Here is a 26,472-nt window from a genome sequence, read left to right as displayed (position 1 = left end):
ACCTCATGAGTTAGAATTATAGGCATAAGCCACCAGTGCCCAGTTTATTTAGTACCAATTTTATTAAAATACAAACATGTAAAGAGAAGAAATTACAAATGTATAGCTCTGAGTTATCAAGAGTGGACATATAGCAAAAAATAGTTCAAACACTTAGGCATCCTCCCTGTATATTCTAATCACTATATTCTTCTCCCTAAAACTAACAATATTTCCTGAAATCTGATTGGTAAGTTTTGTTCATATAAACAGACTCATATATTATGTAGTATTTTTCAATTAATATGAAACATGGTAGATTTAGCAATAATGTAAGAAATAAGTTGACACATGCCATTTAATTATATTAATATATTATAATTTTCAATTTGGGAGTGACTATGTTTGTTTAGAGTCACTGTCATTATTGTTGTTACCTATAATTAATATTATTCAGGCTTACCCTTTGTGAATACTTTTCTCCCCTTACTTTAGCTTCTTAAATCTCTAGCCTCCATATGAGATTATTTTTTCCTAATATTTGAGGGAAATCTTTTTAAAGCCTTGTGATATTCTGCTGATGGTGAATGTGGTCACTTTTCATTTCATTTAAAGGTTTTTATTTTGTGTTGTTTGTTGTTTTGTTGTGTTGTTTTGTGTTGTTGTTTTGTGTTGTTGTTGTTGTTGCTGTTTTTACTGGTCCGGGTTTGAACTCGGGGCCAGGGTGCTGTCTCTGAGCTTCTTTTGCTTGAGTTATAGCTCTGGTAAGAGTCTCATGGACTTTCCTGCCCAGGATGGTTTCAAACTGTGATCCTCAGATCTCAGCCTCTTGCATAGCTGGGATTATAGGCATGAACCAGTGGTGTCCAGCTTCATTTGGTTTTTATGAATACTTTTATTGATTCAGGCTTGTCCAATGACAAGATAAGAAAGAAATTTAAGTGCTTATTCAATTGCTCTGTTTATTCTCCTCCTAGCCAGTGTTTTTCCTTACATTATATTTAGGCTTTGGATCACAAAAATTTTTCTTAGTTTATAACTAAATAACATATCTCTAGTATCAAATGGTGTGTTTCACGTAGCTGTACAAGTTTAACTGCAATAATGTCTAAGCTAACTTCCTTCCATTATCCATACCTAATTATTCATCAGAGTAAAGTGGCATGCCAAAGAGCCATGACTTTGAGCAGGTGCCAGTTTTCCCGTTTCTCTTTCCTGCACTTCCAACTTTTTGTTACTCTCAGGGGACTGTGCCAATTACATTTCTTGAATTCTCCAGATAAAACATCCTCTCCCCAGCCTCATTGCTCCCAGGGAAAAGATACATATGTACTAGTTGAGAAGCTGTCTTTTGAATGAATTAATATAGTAATAAGTACTATTTTGGTAATTTGGAGCTCAGAACAAATTAAACAACCAAATGGAATACATGCAAACCAAAATGATTTTCAAAAGAATGTACACATTTTTTTATCAGTAAGTATATTGTTTTACATAAGAATATTTGGCTCTCTTAACAGTTTCATTTTCATTTTGGAGGTCAGAATACTTTGTACACATTATATTTACAATTGTAGTTCATTTTACAGTAAAATATAAGCATAAAAAACCCTGAATGTTATGTTCGGCATCATCCTAACTACTCAGGAGGCTGAGATCTGAGGATTCTGGTTAGAAGCCAGCCTGGGCAGAAAAGTTGGTGAGACTCTTATCTCCAATTAACCACGAAAATCCCAGAAGTCGAACTGTAGCTCAAATGGTCGACTTCTAGCTTTGAACAAAAAAGCTCAGGGACAGTGCCCAGGCCCAGAGTTCAAGCCTAAGACAGGCTCAAAGCCAAAACAAACCTGAAGGTGTTTTTCCTTTCTTTTGCTTCTATTATGATAGCACTTATCTCCAACAATACAATTCCAAAGGGTATTTTGTCTTATGCGTTCTGATATTTCCTTAATAACTTGTTTATTCTTAAATTCCATGGGACTAATTTACATTGTCGTTTTTTGTACCTCTTTGAACAAGTTCTAACTGATGAGAAGACACCTTTTAAAAGTTGTTAAAAACTCTCCATGTTTAGATGTTCCCTCACTAAATAACATGTTGAACACCTGTCTTGTGCCTCAGACAGGCCTAAAATAAAATACGCAGTCCACTGTTATTTCAGATATTACAAATGGCAATGCTGAGAGCACAAGCTTTGCTCCCTGTTTTTCTAATTCATTGGTGCTCAAACCATTCTTAATGTGTAGAAGGCAATCTTGTTGACCCACAGAGCAAAAGGTAATTTCACATGTAAACTATTGAACATTACTAGGGGAGGGACTTAACGATTCACCACACTCCAATGCTTATGGAGTTGAGATTTTCTCATTCTGTGCTTTAAAAATAAATATGCAATTTTTGTGACAGAGTTGCAAATTTAATGAATAAAACTTTCTGCTTAATCCTTCAATTTATCTACAAAAGAGGAAACTCCATTCCTGGCTAGATTGTGTCTTTCAATATCTTGTTTGTTTTTTGATCCATAAGAGCATCCTATAATCTATGATTCTTATTTTATTAGTTTATAAAGTTTGAAGTGTGTGGAGGTTGGAGGAAAGGTGAAATATTTAATAGGATATTTGAAATGTAAAGCACTTCTAAAGAGATCCCTAAACACAAGTTCTTCCTGTGACAAATGTAATATAAACCCAGCTGTTGCCTTGAATTTGCGAAGAAAAGAAAGAACTGTGGCAAGCTCACAGTAGTGTAATAAACAAATGTTAATTGATGTGCTTTGTTTGAAATACTTCCAGGGAGACTTGCAATGAGCAAGGTTTCTCTGTATAGGCAATTCAGTAGCATATGTTGGCACATCTAGAAAAAGTCATCATGGGTAAGTGCTTTTTGCCATCTGGTATATGACCCAAAATAGCAAAAATGGGAGATGTACAGTTGAAATGCACATTTGACTTTATTCAGAGTACCTTTGACACATCAGGTAAAGCACTTTGTGGTTAACATTTCATGGTAAGATTGCTAAAATAGAATGTGTTTTTATTCTTAATGATAGATCCACGCTTCCAATGTAGCCTATAAAACAGAAAATTAGAAAAAAAAGCTAACACAATTAGTCTGTATTTTCTTAGTGCCTGACTCTCTTCTGCTCCCATATGGTTTTTATTTTAACATGAATGGAACCTGAGAGTGAAAGGTACACGTGTTTTTGGACAAGTATGACCCCTTAGACAATCCTGGCCTGAATACTAAGGTTACATTGTTTTAAGAGTACAAAGATACTATTTGAGCATTTACCATGTTCCAGACACTGTGCTGTCTATAGGATAAATACAAATTTTTTCTCCAACCCTGAAGGAAGAAAAGAGGCTAACTACCTTGTGCAAGATCACCCAAGAGTGAGTAGGGAAAACACTGTTACCATTGAAGACCTTTTAAATGTATTAGAGCAAATTTTAAACCTTAATGTACCTATATGCAGAAGACCTGTGACCCTCACTTATAGCATGCTCTAGGTTAATCTGATAAATTAATAGTAAGGAACGAACACTTGTACTGTTTTCCTTGAAGTTAATTATCCATTGGAGTTAATTACCTCTTAGACTCCACAAGAAGAGGTAGAAATAGCCTAAGAAAAGATAGAGACTGAGAGAAGGGGAAAATTTTGCTGCAAATATTGCTACAGTGACTTGACATGCTATTTCTTCCTCTTTTTATCTCATGTCAAGAATGATGTGAGTTAGCTCAAAATTTTGTGTTTGCTACATTTCCCTAATAATTAATGGAAAATTCTGGACTCTGGAGAAGTTTTCTTCCTTTATTTTGTATTGCTTCTACATCCTAATTCCAGGGAGAATTTTTCCCTGTGCTGATTTATCTATCTTTCTTCTACCAACCTGCACTAATGTTGGAGTTTACCATGTTGTCTCTCTTACAGAGGTAAAGGGTTAGCATTTTTTTCCTGCTGGTGGTTAGAATACGTGAAGAAAATATTTTTCAAGAGAATTATTTTTCTCATTTTAATGCTAAGCCTAAAAATATTAACATAGTTATTAAAATTGCCATTGGTTGCTTAACAAAAAATAAATGCCATGCTTTAATAATATAATACATAAAGAAAGCTATGAATCAACTTGGACTACATAGTCATTACTATAACATAATAATAAAATTCGTGATAAGAACATAAATATTAAGTGGTGCTGGTGGCTCACGCCTGTAATTCCAGCTACTCAGGAGACTGAGATCTGAAGATCACAGTTCAAAGCCAGCTGGAAAAGGAAAGAAAAGTTTGTGAGACTCTTATCTCCAATTAACTACCAGAAACCCAGAAATGGAGCTCAAAGTGGTTGAGCACTAACTAGCCTTGAGCAAAAGAACCAAAAACAACAACAGCAACAACTCAGGGACAGCACCCAGGCCCTGAGTTCAAGCCTTGTGACTGCGCCCCCCTCCAAAAAAAGTAAATTTATAATTAATGCTTAAAGAGCTAGTTTAGGATAATGTTCATTGGCAGGCTAAATAATAGGACATTTATGAACTCGCCATCAACTGTGTGGGGGTAGTCTAATAGTTTGTATAAAACTGCTCTTAAAACATAAATACTTATGTTTATACATAGGTGACATTTAAGAGTGAACTGTAGCATGCGAGAATAATGGCTATCAGAAAAGGAAGATGACTGTAGGAATGCAGTTGGTGATCTTACCCGATACATCTTAATGCAAACGTCTTCCTGTGCTGAGCTGTTTGGGGTGTGGTATCGATCCTGCATAGGCTAGGCCCTGGTGTGCTGTGCTAGGCAAGCCCTGCGAGCAGCCCAGTCTTTGGTTCTGAGGGCAGCCCTCCTGTGTGAGCACAACTCTGCAAGGTAGACACTACTACCTTCCGAACTTCATGAGCCCAAACCACCTCCAACATAAGGCCGATCTATCCTGCAGACCCTTTCAATCTCATTTCTGCCCAGTGGAAGAACCAGACCTGATTTCAGACCTGATTTCATGCTGCAGAACTGATATTCCTTCCAGACTATTTTCTGCAGCAAAATAAACAAAAGTTATTTATAGGTAAGGAAAATATTCATCGGATTAAGATTTGAGACTACACTGTGGTAAGTCCAAAGTCTTAGACACCAACGAGGAATGGAAACTTACTGGGTCTTCCAACAAGGACACCATAGTGGAAGATGATGGGAAGAGTTCACATCGCTGAGAGAACAGGGCCTCTGGATGTACAGCCATGCATGCCGTGGAGGGAGGAGAGCAAGAGGAGCCTCGTAAGAGGCGACAAGAAGAGTATCGAGATTCCATGATACCCCGTGATGCCATCTATGATAGCAACAGTTTTAAAGATACCCATTTATTCCTGTATCACACTCCTAGGGATTGTGTTTACCATATTGTATTCTATTTGTGCTATACTGTGTTATATTTCAAAGTGAATTTCTTATGAAAATTTAAGCAAGAGGAAGTAAGTAGAAGTTGCAGCACAGGTGTTATAACCATTTTACAGATGGAACTTCAGATTCAAACTCAAAACCATAGTCAGAGACCCTGTTAGAACTGTTTCAAACCGAATACTCAAATCCATGATTTCTGGCTGGGTTATATACAGCACAATCCACTCATTTGGAAATATTATAAACATAATTGTATACTGATTCCAACATCCAGAGAAAAGAGAAGTCAAAGTTATTTAAAAATTGGATACATTTCAATGAAGACTAGTGTGGTAAAGTTGTTTTTGTCTGAAATAATACTAAACTAAAATAAAATGGCTTCTCATTTTTGATGGTATTACTTTTATATAGAGATTTTTTTTTTTTGGCCAGTCCTGGGGCTTGGTCTCAGGGCCTGAGCACTGTCCCTGGCTTCTTTTTGCTCAAGGCTAGCACTCTGCCACTTGAGCCATAGTGCCACTTTTGGCCACTTGCTATTTATGTGGTACTGAGGAATTGAACCCAGGGCTTCATGTATAGGAGGCAAGCACTCTACCACTAGGCCATATTCCCAGCACTCTTGATGGTATTACTTTTAATTGACAGATTTGCATATATTTACCAATACATATATTTGGAACATATGTGTGTATATATACATACATATATATATATAATAGAGTCATCAAATCAAGGAAATTAACACATGCTTTGCTACACATGGTTATCATTTTTCTTGCAGAACACTTAAGCTACCCTCAGCACTTTTCAAAAATATGTAGCTATTAAATAGAGTCACTATGCTATAAGTCCTCTTTAGTTTATTCCTTTAATCCAACTCAGATTTTGTGGTTTTGACTAACTTCTCAATCATCCACACTTCAGCCTGAAATAACTATCATTCTGCTTTCTTTTTTATTTTATTTTCTGTACTTAGGATATTTTCAGGCTCTATATGCAATTAAATCATGTAATATGTGTCTTTTTTGCCTGACATATTTCACTTAATATCCTCTAGATTCATCCATGTCATTTCTAATAGCATGCTCCTCTTCTTTTTAAATGATCACTAGTATTCCATTCTGTTATGTACCAATATTTTCTTTGTTCACTCATTTATTCATATACATGTAGCTTGAAACCATCATCATGGCTATTACGTGAAAATTTGTTATCTCTTTGACCTGTGATTTTTCTTTCCTCTGGGTATCAACTATAAGGAGAATTACTGGATTATATGCCTAACTGCTTGCTTGATTTTTCACTTTATCCCTTCTCAATATACTTTTGCATGATATTTTTCTTATCCTCTGTAAATTTTATAGTAATTCATTTTGTTTGCTTATCTTCTGTTATTGTCCTCAAGATTTTAGCTCTTTTTACACTCATCTCTATCATGAGGCTATACTATACCTACTTTCTACTTTAATTTTGTCAGATTATTAAATTATCAATATTACAACAGGAGCCAAGTGTGATCTGGGAATCAAACCACAGCTAAAGAAGTTAAGTTGGATGTTCATATGCAGATCAATTTTCCACTCCTATATTTTCTGTCGTAGGATTTGTAGGCATCTAAGATGAATCCTGAGTGACTGGTAATAAGCTACATGAAGACAGATAATACTCAATGAAATACTTACAAACTTAAATGTAAATAGGCAGCATCCAGCTCAAATTATTAAAAAATTCCTTGTATGAAAATATATTAAATATTAAGAAATAAAAATGTATACCATTTTACTTATATCTTCTTTCATTATTACTCAATTTAGAAAAGGAAAATATTATTATAGCCATTTCAGAAAAATGTAACTAAAAATCAGTCTTGAATGTTGTTAAACATAGAAAGGAAATTTGTTCCTTCTTGAGTCAATTTTATTTAAACGCTCTCTATGTTTTATGTTCCCTTTTACTGATATTAGAGAACATTCACTTTTTTTCCAAAGCTACATGTATCAAATAACACGTATAATTTTCATTGTTTCTTTCCAGTTAAAAATGAACTTTCAAAGAATGAAAATCTTTCTCCTGAAAGGCTTTAAATTATAATGAAATATCAAGCCCTTGTCCTATAAAACTTTTGTCCTATAAAAATGCTCTGTTCAAGCCCTGGGTTGGTGGCTCACGCCTGTAATCCTAGCTACTCAGGAGGATGAGATTTGAGAATCATGGTTCAAAACCAGCCTGGGCAGGAAAGCCTGTGAGACTTTTATCTCCAATTAACCACACAAAAAAAATCAGAAGTGGAGCTGTGGCTCAAAGTGGTAGAGTGCCAGCCTTGAGCAAAAGAGCTCAGAGATAGCACCTAGGACTTGAGTTCAAGCCCCAAAACTGCCAAACAGCAACAAATTGCTCTATTCTTTTCAATACAAGCTAAGCTGTGTGCTGAAACAAAATAGGATTCAGTAGGATATATACTACCTTCACTGGTTACCTGATTTCTCAAGTAAAATTTTTAAATGTTTATGAAATTATTGTGCAGCAAATATATGAAATTTAAAATGCAAATTTCTCATTACATTCTGAAAAATCCGAGGCTAGATATTCTCTTAATATTTGTTTATCTTATCAAAATTTCTTGCAATGATTTTTAAACTTTGAAGTAAACTAAATTTTCTCAAATAAAAGTTATTTTATTTTTTATTTATTATTATTTTTTTGAATGTGTGCTGCTCCTGGGCCTTGAATTCAGAGCCTTGGTGCTATCCCTGAACTGTTTTGCTCAGGGATAATGCTTTCCTGCTTGAGCCATGCCTCTACTTCCAGCTATTTTTGGTGTTTAATTGGAGACAAGAATCTAATGAACTTTCCTAGCCAAGCTGGTTTCAACCCCAGATCTTCAGATATCAGCCTCTTGAGTAGCTAGGATTATAAGCATGAATCTCTATTTAGCAGAAAGAGTATAATATCAGTAAAGAAAAAAACTGGACATATCTTTTGTTTTTTATTAATAAAATTTTCCCTTAGGTAATTATATTACAAGTTCTTCCTTTTTCTTTCAACAGGCTGAATTAAATGACCAGGCTGATCCTTTCACTAGATACAGCATGAAAGTTCCAGTAAGCTCAGGGGAAGAAGTTTTTGCTAAATACATTGGATGGAGAATTGCCAACACGCTTTCCAAACTATTCTTTCCTTCTCCCAATGACCCCATGCCGCCTTTGAAGAAACCAGGCAGAAAACGCCCGGAAATGAAATATCCGAGTAAAAAACAGGAGCCCATGAAAAAGAGAGTTATACACTATTCTATCAGGTAGGTGAAACATGGCTTGTTCTCTTTCCCCAATACATTGTATTTCAAACTCAACAAAAGTTATAAGCATTTTACAGTAGTTAATGCCGTTCATCTTTTTCAATTCAAATCTTGGCTTCACCCCTTCCTGAACATTCTGTCACGAGCGACTCTCCCTTGAGCTAGTTACTTCCCTTCATACTTCATATTAACAGGTGTAATTATAGAGTACAAATTAATTAATGTAATTCTTGTGTGAGATGTATGTCTGGGTAAAAAACTCAAGACTTCATTTTATATATGTGTGCACACAAACATTAATGTGTACAGACTTAATGTGCATTAAATATGTCTTAGTATTCAATGAGTTGATGGTAAGAGGATAATCATTCTGTTCTTTGATTCAAACTGATATAAACATTCGTCAGGGACCTTGGACTTGAACAGAGTCAAGTGAAGAGCTTTCCAGTGTATTTATTCTCCCGTAAGCAGTCTATTTCTTTCTGATTCTTAGTCTACTTTGCACGTTGTAGTGCTTTCCATACTATCACTCTTTTGTGTTGTCACTCTTGTTTTGTTTTATGGTGCTGGAGTTTGAACTCAAGGCTTTGGTGTGTGCTGCTTATTTTTTTTTATTTTTTTAAATTTACTTTATTGCTATTATAGAGGGGATACACAGAGGGATTTCATTTGCATACAACAGGTAATAAGTATATTTCTTTTTGTCCAGTGTCATCTGTTCCCTCATTCTTTCCCATTCCCTCTCTCCCATCTCCACCCATGAGTTCAATAGTTCACTTTCACCAATGTGCAGTGAGCTCTGTCTACTGCTGCACTTTTTTACCTCTTTTCTTAGGATTCTGTGCCTCCCCCCACCCCCGACCTCCCACAGATATGCATGTGAGTACATAGAATATAAGGTAAAGTAAGCAGAATTATCAGGAAAAGAAAATACAAATTAAGAAAAAAAGCCCCTTATTTCCATGTTTTTGGAGTTTGTTTTAGTATGTATATTGTTTTATGTACAAATGAAGAGGCACTTGCCCCTTTGTGATTTTCTCTCACTGTATGTCAACACTGAATTTTGAGAAATGTTTTCCCATACATGCTTACGAGTGACTGGGGTATCAGATGCCAGCTGAATCATGTATCAACAATATTCATAGCACTGATTACAATTTTAAAATATTCCCCTACTTGACAAGCGAAATGTTATTCAGATACTTTAATGTACAATTACTACTGGATTTTGAAAGTAAAAAATCTGCTTTGATTTCTTTTTTTTTTTCCAAATGTCTTTATAAGTACATTTCTTATCCAACTTGTTATCTCCTCCCTCGTTTTCTCCCTACTTCCTTTGCCATTTCCTTCTCCCCCCACCCCCAAGAGTTGTACAGTTGGTTTACACCATGTAGTCTTGTAAATATTGCTGCTGCATTGGTTTGTCTTTTGTCTCTCGATTTTGGTGTTCCCTTTCGCTTCCCTAGTTTGGATATGGAATCTCCTAAACTTTTCTGCCAGGACTGGTCTTCCAAACTTCAGCTCTCTGAGTAGCTAGGATACTAACTCTATTTTGAAGTATTAAAACATAGATGAAGAAATATTCTATATGTTGTACTGTGCAGCTTTACATTTTTTAGAACATTCAGTAGAGCTTCAATCAAACATCGATGTTTTTGTATCTTTTAACCGATAACTACAGAGTATGTAATGTTTTCCTACTAACTTTGAAAAAAATAAGACCATAAATTCAGTTCTCTTATATTTTCAACAATCCATTTGTGATAGGTTTGATACTTTGTGATGCACTGTGATTGGTAATTGTGAGATTTTACTTTGATTTTACCACTCTTAATTCCTTTTTATTGATTGATTGTATTTGCTTTATCTTATTTATTAGAGTTGATTTGCTTTGCCTTTGCATCTATTTACCATTTAGTCTGAGTCTTTATTCTTGGCCCAGAGGAACTGAATGCAGTAAATAAACTTTATCTAATTTGCTGATGGTGATGTATTTTAGATTGAGAATTATGCATTTTATTCCCACTACTGAATATATATTTTTAAGTGTTTTGTGTTTTTTTCATTGACTAAAGAATTATTGGTTTTTAATATATACTAAGGATGTTAGAGTACATTGTGTTAGTGCCACAAATGGGAAGTAAGCTGAATAAGTGTAAATTTTTTGAAATAAAAAACCACTTACTTTTTTATAACTATCACCACTCTATTTATTGTTTGCTTGCTTTGTGTCAGTTATCGAGCTTGAACCCAGGGCCTGAGCACTCTCCCTAAGCTCTTTTGCTCAAGGCTAGCACTCTACCATTTTGAGCCACAGGCCCACTTCTGGTTTTCTGATAGTTAACTGGAGATAAGAGTTTCATGGCCTTTCCTGCCTGGGCTGGTTCTGAACCCTGATCCTCAGATCTCAGCCTCCTGAGTAGCCAGGACTACAGGCATCTGCCACCAGCCCCCATCTTACCTTATTGTGCTTGAAAAATATGGCTTATTTTATTGTGTTGAAAACTATGGCGTGTGTGTGTGTATGTGTGTGCGTGTTTGCGTGTGTGCGTGTGTTTTCCTTTTTATGATCCTCTAAGGTATCATTCTCTTTTGGTCTAAGAAAATTTGCAGCATGCTCTCTCTAGCTCTTTCATGAGAAATGCTTTAGAATTCAGTACTCAGCACGAAGTGGGAGTCTTCATCTATTACCACCCGTCACCTCTTGTGCCTCCTTTCCCTCCTGTCCTAAGGAATGAGATTGTACCTGCTCAGTATCTTTTCGAGTTTTACAAAATGCGTAGATAAGAAAATAAAAACATTTCAAAATATTTTCCATTTTCACAATGAAATATGTGGAAGAATATCGTCAGGGTATTCTCCCAGAAGTGTGATCTGGGAGGTCAAAGTGCTTATGCCTTTATGAAATTGGGGGTATTTCTCAATTGCCTTTCAGGGATTGTAGAAATACATGAGATAATGCTTTTCTAACAGGGAGTGTTGACAAAAATCTGGAGTTTAGCAATCTGAGCCAGAAAACATAGCTTCTAAATGTACTTTGCACTCTCGTTCTTTTAAAGATGAGGTATTTACCTTTTACTTTTGCTTATAACATTTTTGTTGTAAAGTCTTATCTAATGATGTGTTGATTGTGATCTATGGTTTATGGAGATTTAGTTATTTGATAGATTTAGAAAAATTCTTTTCCCTGTGAGACAAAATATTATCACCATATTTTCTTATATTTTTAAGGTCTTACTTTGTATATTCTAATCACTGATACATTAACAATGTTTCTTTTTGTATATGATTGTATAAGATGTAGATCCAAATGAAGTATTAAATCAATTTACCATTATTCTTTGAGTCATCCATTTCCATTTGTTTTATGTCTATTTTTTAAATTATTTAATTATTTTTATTTTTATATTTTGTTGGTCATGGGACTTGAACTCAGGACCTGGCTACTGTACCTGAGATTTTTCACTCAAGCCTAGTGCTCTACCATTTTGAGCCACAGCATCACTTTGGGCTTTTTAATTGGAGATAGGTGTCTCATGGACTTTCCTGCTCAGGTTTGTCTATGAATTGTGATCTTCAGCTTTCAGCCTTCTGAATAGCTAGGCTTAGAGGTATAAGTCACTGGTTCTTGGCCTTATGTTTATTTTTTAACAATTACATGTGTACTTAACAATAGTGCATCTAATTATGTAAATCAAAGATTGGTGGAATGGAAATAACAAAGAAAGGCAACAACCTAACAAGAGAAAACTTCAATATCCAGCATTTAATGGTGGATAGAAAAATAAGGTAGGGAACCAATATGGAAGTCTTGTGTTTGCACAACACTATAGATTGGATAGACCTAACAGAACAAAATAAACAACATTTCACCCAAAACCATGCCAATAAATGTTCTTCTTAAGTGCCATGAAACTTTCTCCTGATTAGATCACATTAGGTTACAAACAAGTGTTAACAAATTCAAGACTCGTAATCATACTAAGTTTCTTTCCTAACCACAATACAAGGAAACCAAAAGTGAAAAGGACAAAAACTGGAAATTTAGTAAATATTTGTAACTTTACAGCATCTGACACTAACAAAAATGAAATACAACATATTAAAAGTTATGAATGCAATTCTAAAAGGGACTGGTAAATGCCTACATTAGAAAGGAAGATCTAAAGAAAATAATAAAAATGTATGCCTCAGGAAAATAGAACACTAAGAAAAAATTAAGCCCAAAGTTAGCAGAATTAAAGTAGAAAATAGAAAACAGTATAAAAGATCAACAATATTTACCTAAGTTTTTGTTAAAATATAAATAAAATTGGCAAGGTATTAATATATCTTACAACGGACAGAATACCTAATAAATAAAGTCAGAAATGAAAGAAGAGACCTTTCAACTGTTGAACAAACAAAGTTGTTAGAAATAGCAAATTATTTCAGTAAAATCACATAATAAATCAACATACAAAAATCGATTGCATTTCTATATACTAACAACAAACTGTGTAAATGAAGATTTAGGATAATATAGGAGGAAATCTTTACAACACTGCTCTTGACAATCATTTCTTGCATATGACACTGAAAGGCATCAAAAACAAAAATAAATGAGACTGCAGCAAACTTAAAGAGCTTTTACAGCACAAAGGAAATGATCAGGACTAAAAAGCTGTTCCACAGAATGGGAGAAAGTGTTTACAAACCTTAATCAAGACAAAAGGTTCATCTTCAAAACAACCCAAACACAAAAACAAAACAAAACAAAACTCCAAAAACTAATAACCCCAATTTAAAAATAGACTACATTGTTGAATAGACCTAGACCTAGAGTTGATACATAATTGGAAATGTTCAGCACCACTAGGTTTATGATATTCTATAGAAGGGAATTTTAGTGAGCATAGAAGATCACAGCCTGAGAAAAGCCACGTGGCAGATTTCAATGCCCCACCAATGTGGGCAGACAGCAGGAAGGCCCTCAACCTTTGGAAGCCCTCTTGGGCCTTTCAGTCAAGCTTCATTGCCAGCTGGATATCCAGTAGGTGAAGGCTTTCAGCCAGGTACCACAATGGGAACAAACCAACTGTTTCTAGGAGCCCTAACAAAATTTCCGACCCAGAGAATTGGGAAACTAAGTATTAGTTGTTCTTCAGCTACTGTATTTTGGGATGGGTTGTTAAGCAGACACATGATATAACTGTTGTTAATCATTATCAAATAACCTAATAGTATGGTATTAGATGTGCTTGTTAATGACTGACCTAGCATTTTTTTTTTTTTTTTTTTGGCCAGTCCTGGGCCTTGGACTCAGGGCCTGAGCACTGTCCCTGGCTTCTTCCCGCTCAAGGCTAGCACTCTGCCACTTGAGCCACAGAGCCGCTTCTGGCCGTTTTCCGTATATGTGGTGCTGGGGAATCGAACCTAAGGCCTCGTGTATCCGAGGCAGGCACTCTTGCCACTAGGCCATATCCCCAGCCCTGACCTAGCACTTTTGCACCAATAATCAGGTGATTGTTTACTTTAATGTTTATCATATTTGGTATCAAATTATTCTTTAAAAGTTCCCTTTTTCTGCACTGTAGGATGTTTTCTCTAATTTCAAACGATTCATTTCCTAAACTGTCACACAGTTCTCTCTTAAGCCATCTATACCTTACATTTCTTCAAGAGTGTTTCTTTGGCATATTTTTTATTTTCCATAGTTTAAGCAAAACTGATAGTGAGCCAGAGTACATATAGGTAGTTTTAGTCTTCATTGTTTGAAGCCATAAAAGTATCTGAAATATTAGTCTTGATAATTAGTCCCTTTAGAGCTTTCTCTTTCTTTTTAAGGCAATTTTGGCAAATCATAGTTTTCTTTGCATATTCCTGTTTTGAATTTATTTGAACATAATTGAACAAAGTCATCTTATTCCTATGATTCACTCCGTCTCTGTTGCTATATCTCCTTCAACCAGTTCTTACTTTGTATATTTGCATTTTATCTTCTTAATTTATCAAATATTGTTTTTACAACCATCTAGCTTTTGGTTTACTTTCTAATTTCCTGAAAAAAAATGTACTAAACGACTTGGGAGGCTTTCATCCATGGAAATGATTATTTAAGTTCTAAAGTCATAGGTGCATTGCGGGAGGAGGCAGATGCTCCTGCAGTGTGGTCACTGGACACATGGAGATCGTCAGTCATGCTTTACTTCCATCCACACCAAAAGTCAGCCGAAAGAAACTGAAGATTTTCACAACACTTTAAACATTTTCGTAGTATAAGTAAATAAATAAAAAGATATGTAGGCTTTGGTCTAAGGACCAAACAACCTGGGCATTTATAGTCTCATGTATAGAAAAAAATACTATTATATATATATGTATATGTATATGTATGTGTGCATGTGTGCACGTGCGTACACACGTATCTCAGAAAGAGAAGTAGTGACTATTTTCTCTTGTTTGTGAAAACTAGGCTAAAACAAAAGAAAATAAAACAAAGTAAAAGGCCAGCCTTTCAGTGAGGTAGAGGGGGAAAAGGGAGAGGGGCAAGAATAACATGAAAGGGTAAGAGAAGTGATTGATATAATTGAAGTACATTATATGCATATGTGAAATTTTTATTATGAACCCTATTACCACGAATGAGTTAATACATGCAAATTTAAAAATAAATGAGTCCAAGAAAAGCCCAGGTCTAGATGGATTCACAGCAGAATTCTGTAAGGCCTTCAAAACAGAACTCACGATACTCCTCAAACTCTTCAATGAAATTGAACATAAAAGTTCGCTAACAAACACATTCTACGATGCCAGTATAAGCCTTATCCCAAAACCAGACAGGGACTCATCAAAGAAAGAGAACTTTAGACCCATTTCTTTGATGATGACCATCAATTCAAAACTTCTCAACAGTTCTGGCCAATCAACTTCAACAAGTTATTAAAAAAAATCATACAATTTGATCAAACTGGATTCATTCCAGGGATGCAAAGCTCGTTCAATATATGCAATCAATTAACGTAATTCACCATATCAATAGGAGCAAGGTCAAGAAAATGTGGCACATATACACAATGGAATTCTATGCCTCTATCAAAAGGAATGATACTGCCCCAATCCATAAGGAAATGGAAGGACTTGGAAAAATATCATACTACATGAAGTGGCCCAGACCTAAAGAAACATAAACCCTATGGTTTCCCTCATAGGAAATAAGTAGTACATATCTACGATAGACAGCAGGTCAATAGCAATGTCCATATGAACGTGTAAGATGAAGCGAAATGAACTCCATGTTATGGAAATAAGTGGTATATCATTGCTGTAGTTAAGCTCAACATGCCATGTGAAACTGTAACTTTTGTTCTCTCGAATTCCCTTCCTGTGGTTTTCCTCCTGCTATTACTGTAACTGATCTTAGAACCCTGATAATGTATAGATGTGTTTTGGAATGAGGACAAGGAAAGAGAATACCAAAAATGAGACACAAAGGATAAAAAGACAAACCATTGAAAAAGCAATACTTACAAAACCAACTGGTGTAAACCAACCATACTACTCACAGGGCAGGGGAGGGAACCAGGGAGGAGGGAGATGGGGGAAAATGAGGGAGGAGGTAACAAGTTGGACAAGTAATGTACTTGCCTTACATGCAAAACCGTAACCCCTCTGTACTTCACTCTGACAGTAAAGAAGAAGAAAAAAAGAATCACATCATTACTTCCTTAGATGCAGAAAAAGTATTTGATTAAATCTGACACCAATTTATGATAAAAGCTTTGGAGAAACTAGGATTCAGAGAACATTCCTGAATATAATAAAGGCTATATATGACAAACCTACAGCTAGCATTATACTTAGTGGCAAAAAGTTAAAGCCATTTGCTTTAAAATCAGGAGCAAGACAAATATGTCCACTCTCTCCACTCCTCTTCAGCACAGTAGTAGAATTCCTAGCCAAAGCAATAAGGCAAGAGGCAAATATAAAGGGCATCCAAATAGGGAAAGATGAAGTTAAACTCTCTTTTCAGACAACATGATCCTGTATATAAAGAACTCCATAGTCCCTGCTCCCAAGTAAATTGAGCAGATCCAAAGCTTTGGCAAAGTAGCTGGGTATAAAATAAATCCTCAAAAAATCAATGGCTTTTCTGTATGTCAACAATGCAAAGAGTGAGGCTGAAATCAGGAAAGCAACTCCTTTTTCAATAGCCTCAAAAAACATAAAATACTTAGGAATACCCTTAACCAAAGAAGTGAAAGACCTCTATGATGAGAACTTTAAAAACATGAAGAAGGAAATTAAGGCAGAACTAAGGAAATGGAAAAACCTCTCATGCTCCTGGATTGGGAGGATTGACATTGTCAACAGGGCAATATTGCCAAAGGCTATCTACAAATTCAATGCAAATGTCATAGGTATTGGGATTTATTTTAGGATCTCTAAATATAGTTTTTGTATTCCCATAGATTGTAGAAATGGAAGACCATTATTCTGGAGTCACAAAGAGGATAGTAAGAAACACATTTCAGTAGTAAGGAAGAGGTAGTAAGAAAGAGATTGGAAATACAGAAGTTAGGTATGAAAAGCTGACTTAAGAAGGTGCAGAAGAAAGTGCAAATAGGTGGTCGGAGGCAGATGGAGAGGAATAATGCCTGCTGGCAGACCAAGAATAAAAAGTAGAGAAATAAAAGGAGATATATAGCAAATGTTTTAGGGAAACGTAGAAAAATATGGAAGTGAAAATGATAAGTACAGGTCTGGGGATGTGTCTCCATGTTAGAGCATTGCCTGGAACGACAAGGGCCCTGGTTCCACCCCTTGCACGACTGGAATGTAAACAGATGAGAAGGGAAGCAAGGCAAGTCAAGACAGGAGGGAAAGAAAGGAAAGAAGAAAAGATAAAAAGAAAGCATAGAGTCACAACGTAAGATGAGAGAGATCCAAAAGAAATGGAAAAGATGTAAGTCAGAGGAAGAACACACTGGGAATGACAGTCACACTTAGAGAAATGTGGAGACGGGGAGAGGCATTTGGAAAGTCAGAAAAATCAGAAAGAAATAGAACGAAGTTAAGACCACAAAAGCCCTATAAAGATTAGTAAATTAAGCTTCTAATCAGAGCCTACAGTTCATTAAGTAAATGACAATCATTCATCACTGGCCTTTGAAAAAAATGTATCTACTTATCCATTTTTTTTCCAGCTCATTACAGGCTCTGGCAATTAAATTTAGTGTGTTTCTGCTGCAAATGAGAAGCCTCAGCAGTACAGCAGGCTGAAAATCCCATTTAAAAAGCAGGAAAACCTCAGTGTTGCTATGCGCCACCCGCACTGTGGTCTGTGAAAATCGTCCCCTGGGGTTATGCATCCCGGCCGCCCACCTGTGACATTGACAGGGACAAGCCACTGTCTATGGCAGAGGGGAGCGGAATAGAGCCCTGGTGTGATGACTTCAAGACGAAGGCTAAACCAGACTTCACTGAGCACTCTGCACTACACACTGGAGTAGGAGACCTATCTGCTTCTTACTGGTTGTTACAAGGTCAATGTACATCTAAATTATGGATTGAAAATGTGTCTGGCTCAGTAAACATTAACTATAAGAAAATTTACTTTTTTCCATCTGTTTGGTTATTGAGTCAACAGTCTCATAGGTTTAGCTCTTTCTTTCCTTCGTGTTTATTAAGTCAGCAATACCACAGCTCACAGTAGCTCTTTTTGTTAGCTCCTCACTTCTTCCCCCTTCTAGATCCCAAAGTAAAATTAATGGAGCATCTAAGCATAGCGAAGTCCCACTGATCTAAGTTCAACGAGGTAGTTTACATGTTGCAGCGCATTCGGATTTTTCAGCTCTTAGCACCCTTTCTTCACAGGCTCACATTGCCAGTTCCTCATCTTTTATGCCTAGAAGTTTTCAGATTGTGTTTTAATAAGTAAAAATGTGAAAGGCATCAAGTAGACTACGTGTCAGATTCCTGTAGAAGATGAAGCACAGGTAAAAGGCGCATTTAACACAATGTATTTCTCTATTGCACATGAATGCATTCTCATTTAAGTGTGAAAATTCAGTGGCATAGAGAAAATTGGGAGCTTCCCTATTGATGAATCACCTGATATATCTTATGATCTATCTGTCCATTCACCCGCCCATCTGCCCGCCCATCCACCCATCCATCCATCCATCATCTATACTGCCAGTCCCGGGGCATGAACTCAGGGGCTGAGCTCTGTTCCTGAGCCTCTGTTCTCAAGGTTAGCTCTTTACCACTGGAGTTACAGCACCACTTCTGCCTTTTTCTGTTTATGTGGTACTGAGGAATCCAACCTAGGGCTTCATGCATGCTAGGCAAGGACTCTACCACTGAGCCACATGCCCAGCCCTGATCTATAATTTTTACAAATATACTTTCCTTATGATTTTAGCCTATAAATTATTTCTGAAGAAAGAGCTGTGCTTTGAACTGGAAGTTTTTTTTAAAAAATAAATCATTACAAAGAGAATAGTGTGTATCTTTATGAAAATATAGTTTCAGCCAGCCACCATCTGATTAATTGTTTGCCTTGCATTTAGAGTTCAATTTGTGATTTTGGGGTAATATAAAAAAATCATTTTTATAGCACCAGTTGCTCACTACTTGTAATCCTAGCTACTGAGGAGGCTGAGATCTGAGGACTGGAGCCAGCCCAAGCAAGAGAGTCTGTGAGATTCTTTTTTCTAGGGAGGCTGAGATCTGAGGACTGGAGCCAGCCCAAGCAAGAGAGTCTGTGAGATTCTTTTTTCTAATCAAAAACCAAAAGCCATAAGTAGAACTGTGTTTCAAGTGGTAGAGCACTAGTCTTTAGGAAAAACAGCTAAGGAATAGCATGCAGAACCCGAGTTCAAGCCCCAGGACTTGTGAAACCTAACAAAGCCCATCCCTCCCCTTATTTTCCTCATCCTTGCCTGCATTCTACTTACTTCCCCCATCCATTCTTCTCCCCATCTCCTCCTGAGCCCCACCCCTTGCAAGTATCTATTTCCTAGAGTTCATTTTGTTGGGCTTTGACTTAGTCTTTCTAAAAGATTATGCTCTCTGTGCTCTCCGCAGAGTCTATTATACTTCTGTCAATTCAATTATAATCATGTGGGGGCCACCTCCTGTGCTCGCTTCTAGACTGATGGGCACATTCTGGTTCTCACTAATGACTGACACCATGCAGCCTGTACTTGTCTGGCTCTGGGTTACTTCACTATAGAATCCTTTCCATGCTTTCCATTACCTTGTGAATGGTGCAATGACATTCTTTCTGATGGATGATGAGAATTCCATTTTGTATATTCTGTTCCATATTTGTATATTCCACTCATCCATTGAGGGGAATCTGGGCTGATTCTTTGTCTTGGCTTTGGTAAATAAAGCTGCAGTCAACATGATTGTGGTGGTGGCTAACTTTTTTAGTGCAATTTCGTGAAGTAAGTTGATCGTTTTGAGTCTGTATGTGAATCTTTATTTTTTCTTTCATTGTCAACGTGAAGTACAGAAGGGTTACACCTTCATATCTAAGGCAGTGAGTACATTTCTTGTTCAACTTGTTACCTCCTCCTCATTTTCCCCTGCCTCCCCCATTCTCCTCTCCCTCCCCCCCCACGAGTTGTACAGTTGGTTTACACCATATAGTTTTGTAAGTGTTGCTTTTGGAATTGTTTGTCTTTTTATCCTTTGTCTCTCGATTTTGTTATTCCCTTTCCCTTCCCTAATTCTAATACACGTATATAGAATATCCAGGGTACTCAGATGAGATACAGTGATAGCAGGGGTGAAACCACAAAAGGGAATATGAGAGGAAAAAAAAAGGTACAGTTTCATATGGCATGCTGAAAATAATTACAACAATGATATAACACTTGTTTCCATAACATGGAGTTCATTTCACTTAGCATCATGTTACATGTTCTTAAGGGCATAGCTATTGGGCTATTGTGATCTTCCACTATGACTAGCCTAAACCTGTGCTAATTATTCCTTAAGAGGGAAACCATAGAGTCCATGTTTTTTTGGGTCTGGCTCACTTCACTTACGAATGGGGCGATGTCATTCTTTCTGATAGAGGCATAAAATTCTATTGTGTATAAGTACCACATCTTCCTGATCCATTCATCTACTGAGGGGCATCTGGGTTGGTTCCATATTTTAGCAATAAAAAACTGTGCTGCGATGAACACTGTTGTGCTGGTGGCTTTAGTGTGGTCTTGCTTGTAATCTTTTGGGAAGATGCCCAAACGTGGGTCTGCTGGGTCGTAGGGGAGTTCTATGTTTAGCCTTCTGAGGAATCTCCATACCGCTTTCCAGAGTGGCTGAACAATTTCACATTCCCTCCAACACTGTAGTAGGGTTCCCTTTTGGCCACATCCCCTCCAGTACTTGTTATTCTTAGTTTTCCTGATAATGGCCAGTAAGCTGGGGTGAAGTGGAATTTCAATGTTGTTTTGATTTGCATTTCTTTTATGGCCAGTGATGTTGAGCACTTCTTCATGTGTTTCTTGGCCATTCTCATTTCCTCTTCAGAGAAGTCTCTTTTTAGGTCTTTAGCCTATTTTGTTGAGGGGGTAGTTGGTTCTGTGAGGATTTGTTTTGGAGGAATTTAATGTTTTGAGTTCTGTGTATATTTTAGATATGAGGCCCGTGTCTGTTGTATGGCTGGTGAAGATCTTCTCCCAATCTGAGTGCTTTCTGTTTATCTTGCAAGCTATGTCCTTTGTCCTGCAGAAGCTCTGCAGCTTGTTGAATATTTCTTTTGCTTTATGTCTGTGATATATGTCATCTGATGTTTGCTGCTTGCCTTTTAGTATTGCAACTCTTTCCATATCATAGAAACCACTGCACAAACTTTTGCATTTTCTCTCCTTCGTGGTAAACCTATCAACTTTACCTTAAGGCTGAGAACTCAGAACTCAGAAGATAAAATTTTCTTTTTTTTTTAAAGTTTTTATTATAAAACTGATAAGATAAAATTTTCTAAAACCAACTTTCACATCCCAAACTTCTAAATTTCTTCTAAGTACATTTTCTAAGCTAATATCTCAAATCCCTAAAAACTTGCACGTGACTAGTTTACACACACACACTCGTGCAAATACTAGGATAAAACTAAAACTTCATCTCTAATCATGCACAGTTTGCACAAATTTCATTTGTCTAGAGGAAAGCCCAGGCAAACCAACACTGGGTTCTCCTTATTCAGGCAGATTTTGCACAGCTGCAATAGTGTGTCTATACCTAAGAGTCATGCCCTCCATCCTGAACCTGCTTTTAAAGGAGGGCTAGTTCTGAGGCAGTGGAACAAGGAGGAGGGTGTAACGTCTACTGAATGATGGCAAGGTGTGAAATGCAAACCTGTACTCTCCCGTTAAACAGGTAAAAGCACAAGCTTATTGAAGAGGCATAGAAGCCAGTGGTGACCAAAATGAAGCCCATAGTTTCCAGTTCTCATCATGTCACTGATGGGGACATCAGAGCCTTGGGAAACATTTGTACGTACCCTGGGCTGTGTTTTCAGGAAAGTGACATCGACCTCACTGCTGCTTTGCCAGGATTCCTGTTGGGTGGGGAAAGCTTCTCAGCGAGTCGTGTTCTTGGCTTTGTGACAACTCTCTTGGTAGAACTGGATGGTCTCAAACTCTGCCCTAGCCTCGGAGTGCTGGGCTTGAAGGTGTGTGTCTCCGTGCCTTGCCACGGAAGTTCAGCTATCAGCTGTGTTGAGGACGGTTGAATGCCAGCGCCTCAGAGTCAGGAGCATTTAGAAAAGACTGGAAACATGGAACATTTGGCAAATTCTGACTAGAACAAACGTCACCCAGTGAGAGATTCTTAGGCCCTCTATTTGTTGCCTAGAAATTTTTGTTTTGTTTTCTTTTTGGCACAGCCATTCTGACTGGGCTGAGATGATATTTCATTTTGGTTTGCTTTGCATCTCCTTGATGGGTAATGACATATTTTCATATTCCTGTTGTCCATTTATATCTCTTCTTTTAAGAAGTATCTTTTCAAATCGCTTTTCCATTTTAACTGGATTAATTAGCATTGTTAAGTATTTCCTGATTTTTTATTTATTTATGGATATATTAATTCTCTTTGAGGTGAATAGCTTGCAGAGATTTTCTTTCATTGTGTAGTTTTTACTCTTCACTTTGTTAATTGTTTGCCCTGCGTCTAGAGTGTTAAGTTCAATTAGTGATTTGGGGGTTGTATTAAAAAAAAAAATCAGTTTCTATAGGAATGGTCTTAACTTGTTTCTCCTATGGTTTTTTTTTTGGCCAGTCCTGGGGCTTGGACTCAGGGCCTGAGCACTGTCCCTGGCTTCTTTTTGCTCAAGGCTAGCACTCTGCCACTTGAGCCTCAGGGCCACTTCTGGATTTTTTTTTATATATGTGGTGCTGAGGAATCAAACCCTGGGCTTCATGTATGTGAGGCAAGCACTCTACCACTCGGCCGTATTTCCAGCCTGTCTCCTATGAAAACATAGGTGAAAACACCTAGCACTTTCATAGTTTGAGGTAGCTCACTTACTGTAATACATTTTGAATTTTATTATGTATGGAATTATTCAAGTTTCAGCCTTCTGCATATAGATATTTACTTTTCTAGTATCCATTTTGGAAGTGGCTATACTTTCCTCAGTGTATAGTCATGAATCAGTTTGCTGTCAATGAATGTATTTACTTCTATTTTGTTCCTATGGTCTTTTGTCTTTTGTTTTCACCAGTAGTAGGATTTGAACTCATGGCCTTACACTAACCCTATCACTTGAGTTATACAGAATCTCATGAACTTCTCTGCTCTGGCTGGCTTCAAATTGTGATCCTACAGATTTCAGCCTCCGGATTAACTAAGATTGTAGGTGTGAGCCATCAGAACTCAGTTTATGTATCTGTTTATATTCTGTAACAACCTGTTTGGGTTAAAATACCAAATTTGGTGAAAGAACCAAAGTGAAAAAATTAGAAATACCTAAAACCCTAGATAATACAGAGCATTAAATATACAATGCTTTTTCTATTACATATGTACATTCCATAGAATTTAATTTGTAAATTATGTAGTATAAAGAGATTAGCAGCAATAATTAATAATAAAATATAATAGCTATATATTTTATTATATTATTGTTGTAATATACCTTAGTATAATCTATATTATATATTTATACATAATAGCTATTTATATGTCTAACTTCCTCAAATAATATAATATATGTTTATCTTACATTTTGTTCTTACTATAAATTACTTAACTTCTCTGAGCCTGAACTGTTTAAAGCTTAATATTTTGAAAAGCTATACAATACTCCCAAGCTTCTCAGGAGGATAGAAGGGAAGAAAGTATGTAAAGGGCCTGGACATGTTCATTGCTTATCCTTTTGTTTTGTAATTTAGAACATTTAGTTTAGTTATTTTATTTGGAATATAAACTTAATTTTTTACCTTGTCAAGATTTCTTTCTGAATAATTATTTATTGTCAAAGTACTGTACAGAGGGGTTACAGTTTCATATATAAGGCAGTGGGTACATTTCTTGTACAATTTGTTACCTCCTCCCTCATTTCCCTCCTCCCCCCTCCCTCTTTCCCTTTCCCCCCTGTGAGTTGTTCAGTTGGTTTACACCAAATGGTTTTCTAAGTATTGCTTTTGGAGTTGTTTTTTTTTATCCTTTGTCTCTTGATTTTGATATTCCCTTTCCAGCATATATTTTGTGCCTATACTTTTTTAAATGTAGGAATTGTTACTAGTAATTTTTCAAAAATAACATAGTTTCATAGTGATATATTTCTTTCCTTCTTGCTCCTAGCTATTTAGTTTAAAAGCCATGCATATATTTGCTTGTGCCTATAGGAAAATGTCTGATTAGTTTTTTTTTACAATAATTGAGCAATTTTTGTTTTTTAACTTTTTAAATAAGATTTGATACAGAGATGTATTAAGTTCCTATTTTTGCATATATGATTTGCAAATGTTTCTCCCATCGCATTGACTTGCATTTGACTTTGTTCTCTGGCTTTCCCCTCTGGCAGAGTTTTTCAGTTTGATGTAGTTCCATTTCTTTGCTTTTACTTTTGTTAAGACTGAGTGCAGCTAAAAGCTCAGTGCTGAAATTCAATTGCCAGTGACAGAAATGTGCTTAGACATCTACTTCCAGTACATGTCACAGTTTATTGCAATCTTGGCTTCAAGATAGTCGTCCCCAATCTTTGTGGTACATCTCCTATTCTTCCCTTCCTTCCCATTCCCAAAGGGACTCTCCGCGTGTGGGCAAACAAAGCCTTATCTCTGTCTTCAATATCATCCTAACCCCAGGAATTTTCTACCTACAGTGACATAATCTGTTGTAGAATTTTTTTAATGACACAGGTATTTAAATAATCTTGGTGACACCTGAAAGCATTTTCTACTTCATATACAGATTAACTAGAGTAAAAACAACAGCCCTATGGGAACATAGCCATTATACAACAGAAAACAAAAATAAATTGTACACGTTTTAGGTTTGTGTGTCATTTTTCATGTACTCTTTGTTCTTTCAAAGAAAAAGGCAGTTCAACTTATGATGAAATTTTTTTTAGTACTTGACGAATACATATTATTGCTTGCTGAACCAGAATGTAAATGTGGATATGACATTACTCAAAAAGTGAATCAACCAGTTACAGGGCTCAATCCCCCTCTACTTCTAAATATCATTTTTATGGAGTCAGGCATATGAACTCGGTAAAATCTTAGCATTCAGTTGCAGGTACTATCATATACCTGTCATCCTGTTAGGGCAAGTGTTGCTTCAAAATAAGGTAGCTTTCCCATGGATGTCCCTTGGTACAGCAAAAAGCAGAACTCCTAATAGAGGTGTGTATTCTTTGAGAAAGAATTAGTTAAATGTTTTTGTGTGTAGGCACTGGGAATGTAAAGCGAAGTAAATCAGTGTCGTGGATAGTTTCTGCTATTGATAATTACTGATCATAACACTGAACATATCAGTGTCCATTAAAAGACATTTGGGACTTCAGCATTCCAATATTTTTTTTCATATCCTCATTTATTTATGTGACAATCATCTGTTGATTACCTCAGACAAAATACTTGGCAAACATAGTTGTAGTTACTTCCCACTGTTATTACAATCAAATTTAGAAGATAGACTTCATATACACATGTAAAAATCACATCTCTGTGTTAATCAGTAGTGATGACTGTAAAGAAAGAGAGCATGGTGGCACTAACAACAACGAGAGGCATCCTGAGGGAGGAGAGGTACACGTGTCATTTGAGAGCAGAGGGACTTGGAGAGGGGGCCACAAAGTTGGGGGTTGGTGGCTCACTCCTTGTCCTCCTAGCTATTCAAGGACGATGGTGGGTATATTGAATTTGGGTTCTGTCAGGGGAAATATCAAGCAGGCAGTGATTTTCACAGCTTTGTGGTTCAGAAAAGCGTGTGGTCTCTTAGTCACTGGGATGTCTGTCATGGCCCATGTGAGGGGCACAGACACATCTTTGATAAGGAACACAAAGTGGGAGGAGGGAAGAAGCTGGGGTAGAACTTGGAGGAATGCCACGATTGATGTCTGGAAGAAAAAGGGAATGATATAAATCATGTGATAAACCAAGACCTTAGGAACACTGAAAGGGTAAGAGGAAATCCTTGAAGATTTAGGTGGGGGCTGGATTTGGCTTTTAAACTTCTAAGTGCATTGGGTGGCATGCAAGTATATACATATGTATTAACTGAAACAGTATAGATTCAAGGGGGAGTTCAGTGTTCATTCCTTAGAAAGGCAAAGTCAAGAATTCAACAAAAT

At 36.6% G+C, this 26,472-nt stretch overlaps 1 protein-coding gene across 2 annotated transcripts in view; it reads left to right on the top strand.

The window, feature by feature from the left end:
* The window catches only part of Tmem232 (transmembrane protein 232), a 174,952-nt gene that overhangs the window by 80,054 nt on the left and 68,426 nt on the right, over positions 1 to 26,472 (top strand). For both annotated transcript variants that reach the window (XM_048331048.1, XM_048331049.1), the window contains one exon: positions 8,419 to 8,666. In XM_048331048.1, coding sequence (XP_048187005.1) covers positions 8,419 to 8,666 — 248 coding nt within the window. The remainder of the gene's footprint in view (positions 1 to 8,418; positions 8,667 to 26,472) is intronic.

This window comes from Perognathus longimembris, chromosome 22, assembly GCF_023159225.1.
Source record: "Perognathus longimembris pacificus isolate PPM17 chromosome 22, ASM2315922v1, whole genome shotgun sequence".
Lineage (NCBI taxonomy): Eukaryota > Metazoa > Chordata > Mammalia > Rodentia > Heteromyidae > Perognathus > Perognathus longimembris.
This window is presented reverse-complemented; position numbering and strand designations above follow the sequence as displayed.